At 40.6% G+C, this 14,923-nt stretch overlaps 1 protein-coding gene across 2 annotated transcripts in view; it reads right to left on the bottom strand.

The window, feature by feature from the left end:
- The window catches only part of PPM1H (protein phosphatase, Mg2+/Mn2+ dependent 1H), a 115,726-nt gene that overhangs the window by 58,898 nt on the left and 41,905 nt on the right, over positions 1–14,923 (bottom strand). For both annotated transcript variants that reach the window (XM_081958592.1, XM_081958593.1), the window contains exons 2-3: positions 6,305–6,473; positions 5,110–5,454 (exon numbers count right to left, since the gene is read on the bottom strand). In XM_081958592.1, coding sequence (XP_081814718.1) covers positions 5,110–5,454; positions 6,305–6,473 — 514 coding nt within the window. The remainder of the gene's footprint in view (positions 1–5,109; positions 5,455–6,304; positions 6,474–14,923) is intronic.

Here is a 14,923-nt window from a genome sequence, read left to right as displayed (position 1 = left end):
TGCCACGGCTGCCACATGGTCATCCATAGACAGCCGGGCATCTAGGAGGACACCCAAATTGCACGCCCGCTCCACGGGGGCCAGTTGCTCGCCCCCGATGGCCAACGATGGAATCAGCTGGTTGAACCGGGGGGCCGGTAGCCACAGCCACTCCGTCTTGGAGGGGTTGAGTTTAAGTCTGTTGTCTCCCATCCAGACCCGTACGGCTTCCAAACACCGGGACATCATGTCAACGGCCTCGTTGGGGTGGTTCGGGGTGGAGATGTACAGCTACGTGTCGTCAGTGTACAGATGGTATCCCACCCCAAAACCACGGATGATCTCACCCAGCGGTTTCATGTATGTGTTGAACAGGAGGGGCGAGAGGACCGACCTCTGTGGCACCCCACAAGTGAGCGACCTTAGGGTCGACCTCTGCTCCCCTGCCAACAGACATTGCGTCCGGTCAGAGAGGTAGGAGCAGAACCACCGTAAAACGGTGCCTCTTACCCCCAGCCCCTCCAGCTGGCGCAATAGGATACCATGGTCGATGGTATCGAAAGCCGCTGAGAGATCTAATAGAACCAGGATAGAGGAACAACCCCTATTCCTGGCTCTCCAGAGATCATCTACCAACGCGACCAAGGCCGTCTCTGTGCTGTGCCCGGGTCGGAAGCCGGACTGGCGCGGGTCTAGATAATCAGTTTCCTCCAGGTGACGTGGGAACTGTATAGCAACCACACTCTCTACAACCTTCGCTAGAAAGGGAAGGTTGGAGACAGGACGATAATTTGCTAGCTCAGTTGGGTCCAGAGAAGGCTTCTTGAGTAAGGGCCTCACAACCGCCTCTTTCAAGGCGGCTGGTAGGAACCCCTCGCTCAATGAAGCGTTCACTAGTCCCAAGAGCCAGCCTCGTGTAACCTCCCAGGATGCCAGTACAAGCCAGGAGGGACATGGGTCCAATAAACATGTGGTGGCTCGCAGTCGCCCACGCAACCTGTCCAAATCATTGGTGGCAACAGAGTCAAACTCCTCCCAGAATGGTCTCTCAAGACTGGCCTCGGACGTCTCCCCTGGATCACTGAAGGAGACCCATTCCCTCCGTATCTGAGCGATTTTATCCTGCAGATATTCCCCAAATTCCTCTGCCCTGCCCTGCAAGGGGGCTTCCTGCGGCCTCTGTGACAGGAGGGAACGGGTCAACCGAAACAGGGCGGCAGGGCGGTTGTCTGCGGATGCAATGAGAGTGGCACAATATCGACGTTTGGCCACTCTCAATGCCACAAGGTATGTCCTTAAATAGGTTCTTACCTGTGTTCGGTCAGATTCGGAGCGAGAGGATCTCCATCTGTTCTCTAGGCGTCTCTTGTGGCGTTTCATCACCCTCAGCTCCTCGGTAAACCAAGGGGCCAGGGTGGATCTTTGCCACAGGAGAGGCCGCAAAGGCGCAACCCGGTCTAAGGCCCTGGCGGCTGCACTATTCCATGCGGCTACCAGGTCCTCCATCCGGGAGCGGGTCAGGTCGACAGGAAGTGGCCCAAGGAAGTGGCCCAAGCTCCGTCTGGAACCTATCCGGATCCATCAGGCGCCTGGGGCGGAACCATCTCTCCTCCTCTCCCCCGACACCCTACTGACTAAAGCGCTTTCTTTCGCCCGCCTAAGCTGTCCCGTGGGCGAAAGAAAGCGCTTTAGTCAGTGAGGTGTCGAATCTCTCCTCGTCTCCGACACCTCACTGACTAAAGCGCTTTCTTTCGCCCGCAGAAGAGCTCACGCGGGTGAAAGGAAGCGCTTTAGTCAGCGGGGTTTGGGCGAGAGGAGGAGAGAATGCCTGCGCATTCTCTCCTCTCCCGGGACACCCGACTAAAACGCTTTCTTTCGCCCGCGGAAGAGCTCACCCGGGCGAAAGGAAGCGCTTTAGACAGTGGGGTGTGGGCGAGAGGAGGAGAGAATGCCTGCGAATTCTCTCCTCTCCCCGGACACCCGACTAAAACGCTTTCTTTCGCCCGCGGAAGAGCTCAGGCAGGTGAAAGAAAGCACTTTAGTCAGCGGGGTGTGGGCGAGAGGAGGAGAGAATGCCTGAGCATTCTCTCCTCTCCCCAGACACCCCACTAACCTAAGCGCTTTCTTTCCCTCGCGGCAGAGCTCAGAGCTTTAGAGGCTTTTTTAAACAGGCAGTCATTCACGGTGAGCTAGCTAACCTCACTTCAGCACTCGCCTTTTCCGTTTATATATTTTTTCCTTTTCATGATTGACAGTGGTGAGGCTCTGCCTCCCCTGCCTGCACGTCACTGGTTATTATTAAATAGACTTACAATGATGTAACATAGCTAACATATATATGAATTTAATCTTTAGAATACATGTTTAAAAGGAAGAAATTATAAGAGTAAACTGAATATATGATTTACAATGATAATCAATGTATTACTGTATATTGGGTTGATAACTATTGGTTTTATTTGCAACTGTAAGCGGTGACGCACGAATGTTTGTGACCAAACAACATGCTACATAGATATGTAACTGATGATATTTTTATGTTATATGTATGTTTTTGTTTGTTTTAAAATAAAAAAAATAAATCATAGGGGAGCTCTGGTTGGGCCATTCTGGGACATTCACAAAGTTGTACCTAAGCCATTCCTGTATTGCCTTGTCTGCGTGCTTAGGATCGTTGTCATGTTGGAAAGTGAACCTTCAGCCCAGTCTGAGGTCCTGACCACTGTGGAACAGGCTTTCATTGAGCATATCCCTGTACTTTGCTCCATTCAGCTTCCCTCAATCCTGACCAGGCTTCCAGTCCGTGCTGCTGAAAAACACCCCACAGCAAGAGGCTGCCACCACCATGCTTCACTGTTGGGCTGATGATGGGCAGGTGATGAGTGATGCCCGGTACCCTCTAGACATAATATTTAGAATTGAAGCCAAACAGTTCAATCTTGGTTTCATGAAACCAGAGAATCTTGTTCCTCACATTCTCAGAGTCCTTCAGATGCTTTTTTTGCAAACTCCAAGCAGGCTTTCATGTGTTTTGCACTGAGGAGAGGCTTCCATCAAACCACTCTGTAATAAAGCCCAGATCCCTGGAGGGTTGCAATGATTGTTGTCCTTCTAGAATTCTGTCCATCTCCACAGAATCTCTGGAACTCAGTCAGAGTGACCATCAGATTCTTGGTACTTTTCTTACTTCTTGCTCAGTTTAACTGGGTGACCAGCTCTTGGAAAAGTCCTGGCTGTGCCAAACTTCCTCCATTTGAGAATTATGGAGGACATTGTGCTTTTAGGAACCTTCAGTGCAGCAAGAAATTTTACTGTAGCCTTCTCCAGATCTATGCCTTGCAATAATCCTGTCTCTGAGCTCTGCTGAAAGATCATTTGACCTCATGGCTTTTGCTCTGTTACAATATACATTGTCAATGGTGAGGTCTTCTATAGAGAGGTGTATGTCTTTCCAACTCATGTCCAATCAATTTAATTTACCAGAGGTGGACTCCAATCAAGGTGTAGGAATGTGTCAGCAGCTATTAAGAGAAATGGAGGGCACCAGAGCTAAATTTCAAGTATTGTTGTAAAGGGTCTGAATGCTTATGCCAATGTGATTGTCAGGGTTCCAAAAAAACACCCCCAACGAAATAAAACTCCGAGGCTTGTGTTTCCTTAAAATTCCACTTTATTAGAGATGTCATGTTGGCACATCTGGGAAAATCTGAATATGAAAACTTCCAGGTTTTCCCACCCAGTTGAAAGTTCAAGATCCTGCCCCAACACCCACAAGTTCATCACATGGTCCAATCTTTCACTGCCATGAAGACAGATTCCTCCCATCCACATCTGGCCAGGTGCAGAGAAAAAATCGACCTTGATTTTCTAAGAAGAATGTTATTATGGCTACACATCACTCAGCTCCCTATATCCCCCCCTCCCATTTTCCCACAGTAGAAAGTGTAGCAGATCTGAAATCCAAACCAAAAGAAAAGATGGCTTGCAGGTCTGACAGTGATATCTCAGGTTTTTTTCTTTTTAATAAATTTACAGACATTTCTAAAATTCTGTTTTCACTTTGTCCTTATGGGGTACTAATGAGAAAAAAATGATTATGATTCAACTGAGCAAAATACAGATGCTCAAATTTTATAAAACTGAACCTGTTCTACCTGTCAGTCTATTAATCAGGTCAGAATCTACAGCTTCAATCTAAAAGCTTCGGGCCTTCCAAAATGAAAAAGAACTGATACTGGGGGTTCTACCAGCACATGAAGGGCATCGAGGAGAACCATTTTACATTAGTGGAAACATTTTTCCATTCACACATGTTAATCTAGGACCAAAATTACAATGTATTATTTGGTAGTTATTATTCAATAATATCACCTTTGGATCCATATGCTAATCCGCAGATTTCTAGATATACCCATTGTCTAAAAACCTGATACAAAGAAAATCCATCATATAGTAACATCAAATATTATCAAATTCCATTCTGCAAAATTTTGTATTAAATTAAATTCCTCATATAACATGTACAGTTCAGTATTATTCTAGAACTATCAAGTAGTGTTAAATAACTTTAATTTTGTGTATGTATAAAATATTCTGTAGCAATATGAAGGGGGAATAATCTAATCTATATTGATGTTAACACTTCCAATTATAAAATAATTTCAGGTCCTAATTATTGGATGTCATGCAATGATTAAAAGCCAAAAGGACAAAAGAGGAAGAGTTTTACAAAATCTATAAAGAGTTGGCCTCCTTTTTCTATGGAACATATATATCCCATTCCATATATCTCTTCATTGAAACTCCGTTCAAAATTCTATTATGAACTTTTGTCCTAACTTTGAAGGGGGGGAGGGAAAGAACCCGGCAACAGATATATCAAATTTAAGGAAAAGATACATTTTTAACCTTAAAATTATTGAACCATTTCCTGAAATGTTCTAACCTTAGCAGTGTTAATCCACAGAGACTTCAGAATGAGTGTACATAATGGATGAAGATGATGTTGATAAAGATTGGTGATAATAATGGAATAGAATAGGAAGGTGCAAAGAGTTTTGAAACTTTTTCAATTTGAAATACTCCATTTTGAATGCAAAATGATTGCCTGAAGTACCAAAGTATACTTACCATTTCCCTGAATGCAGTTTCAATAGCTCCCATGACAAGGCATTCCTGCAAGATCTTCTTTTCTGTAAAGAATCGAGTAGGTGGAGTGCCAGGTGAACCTGGAGCTCCAACACTTCCTCTCAATGAGGCTGCCCGGGTTAGAGTTCTGCTGTTGACATTCATGCTTTCTGGCTCTTCCCCCAAGCAGGTTGGGGGTGGAATAGCAGTGTTTTTCAGGATGTCCACAATCTCCTGCAACTGCTCTACAATGTGATGTTGCAGCAACTTGGAGGCTACCACAGCTGCACCAGATCCAGCATGGCCATCAAATAATGACCAATAATGAAAAGAGATGCTATCCGATTCCTGTTTAAGGAAAGAAGTATTTTTAGGAAATATTTCATTGTGGCTCTCCCATTAGTAGAATAAAAGCAGGTTTATAGATTGAAATAGTTTTCAGGGAGGAGAATATATGGGGAGAATCTAAGCATAACATAAATCTTGATCTTAGCTCTACAATCTACTTTGTTTTCTGTTTGTACAAAAACAGTTTGTGAACAAACTCTGAAAAATATTCCAAGTTGTTCTTATCAACAATGACAGTTTATTTTGCATAGATATGAATATGTCTACATATAATTTGAAGATTTAATCTTAAACTCTCCAATCAGCTCAGCACATTTGTTCAAGTTGAATCAGCAATTGCATTTGGCTCACATCCAATTCATACAGGTTTATCAAGAATCCAGGACAATCTTTTCCTTAAAAACTCATTAAGCTTTTAAGGAACTTTCACTAATAAGTCTAAACACCCCATCTAGAATGTCTCACTTGCATTGCTACATGTTAATACAGTACACAGGAAGATCTTTACCACACAGATAAAACAAATGCTTTAGGGTGGAGGAATTCTCACCTACAGCAGCATGTAATTGTGCATTATTACACTTTTAGTGTAACAATATTTATGCTATGATTACTTTATTCAGTTTCATCATTTCAGACTTGTAATATGGACTAAAAAAACAAAATGCTTTGACTTGCAAAGTAACAGTGCCCTCTAGTAGTATGTTTCACAGCAGTATTGCTCACATTTAAGGAAAGATTAACTTGTTAAGAAAACACTAGGGGTGTGGTGGGTGTGTGTGTGTTCTTGTACCAAAATGTTTATAGGTGAACAAATTGGCTGAATCACTGAAAAGATACAGAGACTTACTGAATTCTCTTTCAACTGCAATCCTTCCCCATTGGGCAATGACGATCTCCGCTTATTAGAGGAATTTCTGTTTGGTGTTGAATTAGTTGTTCCAATTTTCTTCTTCACCGTAAGCACTTCGCAACTTGCTTGGTCCTCATTATGTGTACTTTTCCCTGCATTGATCACTCTATGAAAAAAAAGGAACAATCAAAAGATTATTTTAAAAAAACTAATTTGTTTGTATGTATTTAACTCCTTGGAATTTAAATGCCCCATTGAACGAAACTTCAATTTACAAAATTTATAACCCATGAAAGAAATAACATTTTAGGATTTACAGTAATTCCTGGGCAGGAACTCAGATTTGAGAGAGACCCACTTAGTTGCAGTTTGGCATTCATAAGGAATTCTTTTTAAAACAAAAATTTCAACCAATACTTGAGAAATCAGATCTGCAAGATTACTTCACTGTGACTCCCTCAAAAATTAACAAGCCATTCAGAAATTCTAAAGAACGGAATGAAAATGCATCCAAAACTTATGTGATATTGTCTACTGCTACCCTTTCTAGGTCTAACAACCCAAGAAGTATTCTGAGTCCTATCTTTATATATTGTAATAATACCGCCCATGTCCCTTTTCATATTATAACTAGATGTCACATTGTGCTATCACTATCTTTGCTATGTTACTTAATATGGATTACACTTTTGGCAAAATTTCTTTATAAAATCGTATGTGTTAGTTGTATATTAATTGGTATGAGCATATCTATTGTACGGTAGTTTTTTTACTCATTGTCCATTATTCATAAGTAGCTTAAGTAAGGTAAAATAAATAAATATTCATAGAACTTGTTCTTTCTTTTATGTCATCATATTTAACCTACCTTGTCATATAATGGCACCACAGACTACAATGGGCAAAGTTTCCCAAGAGACTTTAGCCATTTTCTGGCTTACTGACATGTGGTACATTGATTATCTTTTTAAAACCAATAGTTAATGTATTACCTCATAGGAATGGTTCCAAATAGCACTAACTATTTCTTCTTTGATATTTCTAGCATACCAAACTAGAAGTGCAGTGATTTTCTTCTTTTTCTTCTAGCCACAAATTTCTTTGTATGCTTCACGTAAAATCATTTAAACACACAGTAAATACCAGAATGAACTCAAAACATTCCCTCATAAATTTGGGCTGTACTTAAGGGTACCGAGAGGGAAGGAAACTTGACCCTGTCTTGCTGCCCAGGCAAGTTCAGGGTGAAGGGATTTCCATTGCTTAATTCAACATTATTTTTAACTATTGCAATTACATCAAGGGCACACGAAGACTTAAACACATAGTATATACATGCAAAGACAAGGGAAACAAAACAGAAAATACAAAACTCTCATGTTTACACCCCACCATAAATCTCAGTTAAATTAAGGAAGGCCCTAATCTTAACAAACATACCACATGGACACATGGAAGACAGAGAGGAAGAGAGAAAAACAAACAAAGAGACAAATAAACAAAAACCCCAACATTGCCCCTTTTCTTTTAAGTAGCTTTATTTAGCCAAATTGGTTTTCCAGCTTCATCTTTTCACTGAGCAAAGCCCACTCTTCACATCTTCTTGCTCATGTTTTCTTACCAGCCAGGACAGACATCTGCCATTTATCCTAAGCCTCAAGCAAATCTCCAAGGGGGGTTGCTATCAAAACTCTTTTTTTTTTGTTAAAAGAGTTTTGTACAAACAAATTTTCCCCCTTTTCACCCCCCCTCCACACAATATAAATCTCATACAAATGCTATACCCCCCCAACCCCCCCACAAAAATTCACATTCAAATATTATACCAAACATTTTACCCCCTCCCCTCCCCCCATCTTAAAATAGATTACTCATAACCCCTCTCCTCCCAACAAACACTATATAAATTTCTCTTAAATTAATAATAACACATTGATCATTTTCTAAGCTAATTTAACATCTATAACTCTTAATATAATTTCTCCTAGCCTAACAATGTTTCATTAGTCCCATCTTCTAATTTATTCATACATATATATTGCCCCACCCTCCACCCTAACCCTCCCCCACCTCCCACACAAACCCACCCCCCTGACTTCCGCTGTATACCACTCTAACAATTCCAAACATCCCATATACTATTTACTCTGATCATCTATCGGTCTAAACATTCTTACCTAAAGGCTAGATAATAACTCCTAGTCTGGTATTTATTCTGTATATAATCAATCCATTTTGCCCATTCCTGTGTGTAATCCTCCTGTTTCTGAGTTTTTAAGAAAGCTGAAATTTTTGCCATTTCAGCGAACCCCGCCACCTTCTGAATCCATTGATCAATTGTCGGCAAAAAATCTTTTTTCCAATGTTGCGCAATCAACAACCTAGCTGCTGTAACCATATACAAGGCCAATTTTGTTTCCCCTTTGGTAAAATCCTTAACTATACCCAATAAAAACATTTGTGGAGTGAATTGTATTCTTTTCTTAAATACATTCTGCATAACCCACCATATTTTTATCCAAAAAGCTTTAACCTTGTTACAAGTCCACCATACATGAAAAAAGGTAGCATCTAGACACCCGCATCTCCAACATTTTGGTTGAACATTTGGGTACATGCATGATAATTTTTTAGGATCTAAATACCATCTGTAAAACATTTTATAGAAATTCTCCCTTAAATTCTGTGACTGTGTAAATTTAACATTCTGAACCCATATTTTTTCCCACGTTTCCAACATAACCACTTCACCAAAATTCTGAGCCCATTTAATCATACAATCCTTAACCAATTCACTTTCTGAGTCTCTTTCTAACAGTACATTATATATTCTTTTAACTTGTTTTGGACCAGTCTCTTTTATCTGCTTAATCAGTTCCACTTCTTTATCCATAAAGCCGACCCTGCGATCTTCTTCCCATCTCTTCTGAAGCTGTATGTAATGCAACCAATTTAAAGTAATTCCTTCTTCCAACAGCTGTTCCAAAGTTTTTAACTTCCATTCGCCCCCATCAGCAATAAGCACATCTTTATATAAACAACCCCCGAGTGACTTAATATTCATAATCCCCATGGTGTCTGCAAGATCCAACCAAAGCGGTATTTTATAATCCCAATTGGGCCGGTGCTTCTTCCATATTCTCATCAAGGCACTACGGAGAACATGGTTGCTGAACACTTTATCCACCCTGTCTTCATAAAAAAGATATGCATGCCATCCCAGAACAAGATCATGGCCTTCTATATTCAGCAATTCCATTTTTGTTTTCCCGAACCAATCTGCTACATGCGTTAATACCGCAGCTTCATAATACAATCGAAGGTTTGGGAGTCTGAGGCCGCCTCTTTCACGTGTATCTTGCATAATCTTCATCTTTACTCTCGGTTTTTTCTCCTTCCAAACAAATTTATTTAATGTTGTTTGCCAATTTAACAAGGTTTTATCTGACTTAAGCACCGGAATCATCTGGAATAGAAAGATAAATCTAGGTAGAATATTCATTTTAATTGCTGAGATCCTTCCAAGCAAAGACAATTGTAACTTTTTCCACGCTTCAAGATCTTTCTGTATCTTTTGCCACAACACTTCATAGTTATTTGAGAAAAGTTTTGTGTTTGATTCTGAAATTTGTATTCCTAAATATTTAACTTTAGAAACTATTTCAAAACCTGCTAAACTTACAAGTCTCTTTCTTTGAGTCTCTGTCATGTTTTTAACCATCATTTTCGTTTTGTTTTGATTTAGTCTAAACCCAGACACCATGCCAAATTCTATTATGATATTTTTCATCTGTATTATTGATTTCAAAGGATGTGAAAGGGTAACAACCAGATCATCGGCGAATGCTCTAGTTCTGTATTCCTTTTGCCTGATAGCTATGCCATCTAAGGATTTTGAGTCCCGAATTGCGTTCAACAAGACTTCCAAAGTTAAAATAAATAACAATGGGGATAATGGGCAACCTTGTCTTGTGCCTTTTTGTATCTCGAAAGTTGTTGACAAATTTCCATTAATAATAAGTTGTGCATTTTGTTGCTGATAAATTGCTCCAATCGCCTGCCGCAATCGTGGTCCCATATCCATCTTTTCCAAAGTCTTGGTTAGAAAGTTCCAATTCACTCGATCGAAGGCCTTCTCTGCATCCAAGAAAACTAGCACTGCAGAGATCTGCTTATTCTTATCAAGATAGTCAATTAAATCTATGAGTTGCCTTACATTCTCCTTCATATGTCTGCCTTCAATAAATCCTGCTTGATCATGATGAATAATCTCTTGAATAACCGGCATCAATCTGTTGGCTAGTACCTTAGCAAATATTTTATAATCTGTGTTCAGAAGAGATATCGGCCTGTAATCCTCTGGTTTCTTAGGGCCCTCTTTATCTTTAGGTATCAATGAGATAAAAGCCGCTTTCCATGAGGGAGGTATTTTACCTCCTTGTTGTATATTACAAAATAGTTGTGTAAGATATTCAATCATTTCCAGTTGTAAAGTTTTATAATACATTGCAGTCAAACCATCAGTCCCTGGAGCCTTAGCTAATTTAAGTTGATTTATAACTAAAGTGATCTCATCAGCGGTTATAAGACGTTCCAAATTTGCCTTTTGAAGCACAGAAATTTTGGCAACCCTTTTTCCTTCCAAAAAATCATCTATTAACTTGTTCTGTATATTATGCTATCAAAACTCTTGAGCTACAGCTTCCCATGTGGGGTTCACTTTGGCTTAGCCAGATCACCAAACCTATCAGTTTTTGGACAAAAAAAAAACATCTGGGGGAGACTCTGGTTCCCTTACAAAGTATGGGCACTCCCCTCAAAGGGAACACCAAGCCTATCGGTTTTTTGAACTGATGGAAAAAAAAGAGCAGTCTGGGAGGACCTGCTTCCCTGCCAGCAGACGAGTACGAGCAATTCCTAACATAGCCATCAGTTTTCAGATCATCAGGGGTCTGGGAGGGTCTGCTGCTTTTCCTAAGCAGTCAAGTATGGGCACCTCCTAACACACAGGGCTTTACTCAGTGACTTCCCAGCTGGTTGCCCAAAGCTCAACTCTCTCATTCACTTTCCATTCCATTTTCCCACACTCTCCCCTTTCCTTAACAGAAGGTCCTGTGCTCTGGCCTGACCCCTATACATTCCAGGCTCACTTGGTAGAACACACAGAGGAAGCAAGATCCAACTGTGATTGGGAGAAGGGCCCTCTCACTCGCGCCCACACAGGCATACACATATTTCCCACACTTTTCTCGGCTTTAAAGTTAAATTTTTGAGGCACTCCCCTTCTTTTCAAGCAGGCTTTGAGCTCAAAACTCAAAACCCCTTTAAAACCTTTGTTCCAAATGGCCAAGGTCCAGGAAAACTCACCCACAGACTCAATGGGTCTGCTGCTAGCAAGGGAGTATTACCTGGGCCAGGTCCATTGGTCAGGTTAGCTTGGAGTCCCACCTTGGGGTGCCAAATTGTTGGAAGAAATGTCCATCTGGATTCAGTTGACACTGGAAACACAAGAGACTGCTTGGAAAGGTGGTTTAATGGTGGACAAGACCACATGGTTTGAGAAGGCAGAAAGATTTATACTCTCTCTTGGGCCCCGCCTTGGAGCTTCCTGTTCCTGTGTAAAAATGTATTCTGATCGGTTGTCAGACTCTCATGGGGCCAGGTTGAATCTTGGTGGGTGATGATGTAATGAAGGGGCTTTGGGAAATTCCTATTCTGCCTTAATGGCTTTGTCCTGGTTTGGAACTTGAGTGAGGGCTAATCTTATCACCCTGGAGCTGAAGATCTTTTATGTTATAGATAAGCTGGCCCAGACTTTTGTCTTGTAGATAACCAATCAAATATCTGCTGGGGACAGGGAGCTAGGGCTGAGTTTCTGTCTTAAGATTTCTATTTCTCTTTTGGGGAGAATATTCTATTCTGCCTTTTTAATATTTTTTAGAATATTCCATTTTCTAGGAGAGGGGTGGGTGCTAACTTCCTACAAAAGTAAAGCTAGATTTTTTTAAAGAAAGTGGTAATCTGATTTTAATTGGTGTGGATAGATGTCTTTTAGTTTGTTAAAGATATGCAATATCATAACACAGGAAGTATTTTTGAAAACAACTTACTTTAAGTAACTTGATTAAAACATAGGTAGGTAACTTGATGCCTCCCTGACAACTTAAACCAGAGCTTCCAAAATGTCTTGTCATTGACAGTGATTGATGCCTACCCCAATGCTCATAGCATTCACAATCCTATATAAATGATAAAAATAAACCTAATGCAGCACAATTCTTGTGCACCAGAAAACATTTTGAATGCTTTACAGCCATGGCTGTGTGTTGTGTTATTTTGAGGGGACAGCACATTTATACTATTATACAAGCTCTATATTCACTACTTTACACTATAGCCAAGTATCATTTCTTCAGTGTTGTCACTTGAAAAGATATACTTTAATATTTACAAAATGTGAGGGGGGTATACTCCTGTGATATATTATATATAGAAGTTTATGACTGAAATGAAGGAGTAAATGGTGTAGTATGAATCAAATGAAATGAACAAAAACAGATTCATATTTGTGAAGCTATGAGAAATGGATTGATCTGAAAAAGAGATCTGAATGAAAATACTCTTGTTTTCTGTAATGGAACTGATAAATATAGATAGAAAAGTAAATATAGGTTTAATTAGAAATGAACTGGATAAAATATATGAAAGTATGTATTGGGGCCATAATGTGGTTATATGAAAGTAGGAATCAATAATTAGAGATTACTGCATATCAGTGACGTGCGGTGAGGTTTATGACTGGTGAGGCACTGACACAGTGCTGGGTTTCAAATATTTTTAGACTTGTGGACTTCAACTCCCAGAATTCCACAGCCAGGCATGCTCAGTTCCAATTTAAAGCGACAGCATTTGTTTTTCTCCTTTGCTCCTTCTTTCTTTTTCTTTTTCTTCTCCTTCCCCTCCTTCCTCCCTCTCTCCCTTCCTCCCCCTCTCTCAAACACACACACACACACACACACACACAGAAGTTGGATTGGACTATCTCTCCTACCCCTTTCCCTCTCTCACTCACTCTCAAACAACCCCCCCCCACACATAAAAGTTGGATTGGATATCTTTTCCAGTGGCTTGAAAGCAGCTCCTCTGCCACCCCCACCCCCCCATTCCCCTGCTGCCTTTCCCAAACACCTCCACCATTGCAAATGCAGCCTGCTGTCTGGGTGGGAAATGCCTGGAACACAATAAAGCCCACCCACCACCTCCTGCTGGCAGGCTGGGGTGAGAGGAGAGGCAGAGAAGCCGGAGGGGAGCCGAGCCGAGCCTTCCAAAAGAAAGAGGCTGGAGGGAAGTGTGTGTACTACAGCATGACTCTTTGCCTGGCTTCCTGCCTCCTCCTGTGGTCTCCTCAGTGCTCGCTTGTGCTCTCCCTCCCCAAGTGTAGTTTGATTGCAGGTGGAGCCACGTTGCCTTTTCAAACTTGTAATCAGTGAAGCTGGGCTAGATTTTTATATAGTTTTATCCAGCTGTGTGTGTGAGAGAGACAAATGAATGGGGGCCTGGGGAGGAAGTCACTACACTTGGGGAGGGAGAGCACCAGTGAGGTTAAGCAGAGTCATCCACGGTGAGGCAGCAACTAGCTCAGCTTTTTCCTTTTACTTTTTTTTTTCATGATGAGAGTGGTGAGGCTATGCCTCACTTGCCTCACCTGACTGCACGTCACTGCTGCATATTATACATACACCAGTAAATTGTGATAATGGGAATACTAGATGAGGGTTTGGGTAAAAATTATGCATCCTGATTGAATGCAATTCAAGGAAAATAATTATTCTCTTATACAATATGAACAGAAGGCAACCTTTTTTGTAGCAATTTGATCTATATATTAGTTTTCAGGATGGATTTTGTCAATTGTTCAACTTATTATTTAAACATGCAAGGCAATGATTAATATCTAGGTAATAATATATTCAGGACTACTGGTCATGAAGCTTTGCATTTTATTAATAATAATCTCTCATGCTGTATGTAAATACATGGTCAAAGCTACATATGAGCCTCAAGTAAATGACTCAATTTACACCAAAGATGGGAAAATGTGCTGCATTCCTTTAGGAGTAATTATCAGAAATTTCACTGGGGGATGGCAAAAACAATATTGGACAAGGACAGGGACAAAAAAGAGGCAGATCATAGCCCTTGTTTCTCTTATACAACAAACATACCCTTTCCTTTGTACTCATGTTCTTATTCCTTATCAAAAGATCAGCTGCTTGGTAAACATAAAACCACTGTTACTAAAGGAATGTAATTTTGATTTTAAGCAGATTAATTTCCCACAAGGCTATAGGCTGTCCCCCCTCAGCCTATATACAGTAACAGTTGAAACTAAAGCGGTAAAATTGAAGGTTTGTAAGAAATAAGCATGCTGACCTTCATTTTTAACACTTATAAATGAAAGTAATTATACAGGAACAAAAGCCATCAGTGGATTATTCAAGTTTCCAATTTTGTAGTAGGACTTAGAATTTTTTTTTTAATAAAACCCATTTACCATACAAAAGTGAGATGAATGTATAAATATCTATTATCATAAAAAATTGATAATCAAATGAC

The sequence above is a fragment of the Natrix helvetica genome, assembly GCF_964273705.1.
Source record: "Natrix helvetica genome assembly, chromosome: 6".
Lineage (NCBI taxonomy): Eukaryota > Metazoa > Chordata > Lepidosauria > Squamata > Natricidae > Natrix > Natrix helvetica.
This window is presented reverse-complemented; position numbering and strand designations above follow the sequence as displayed.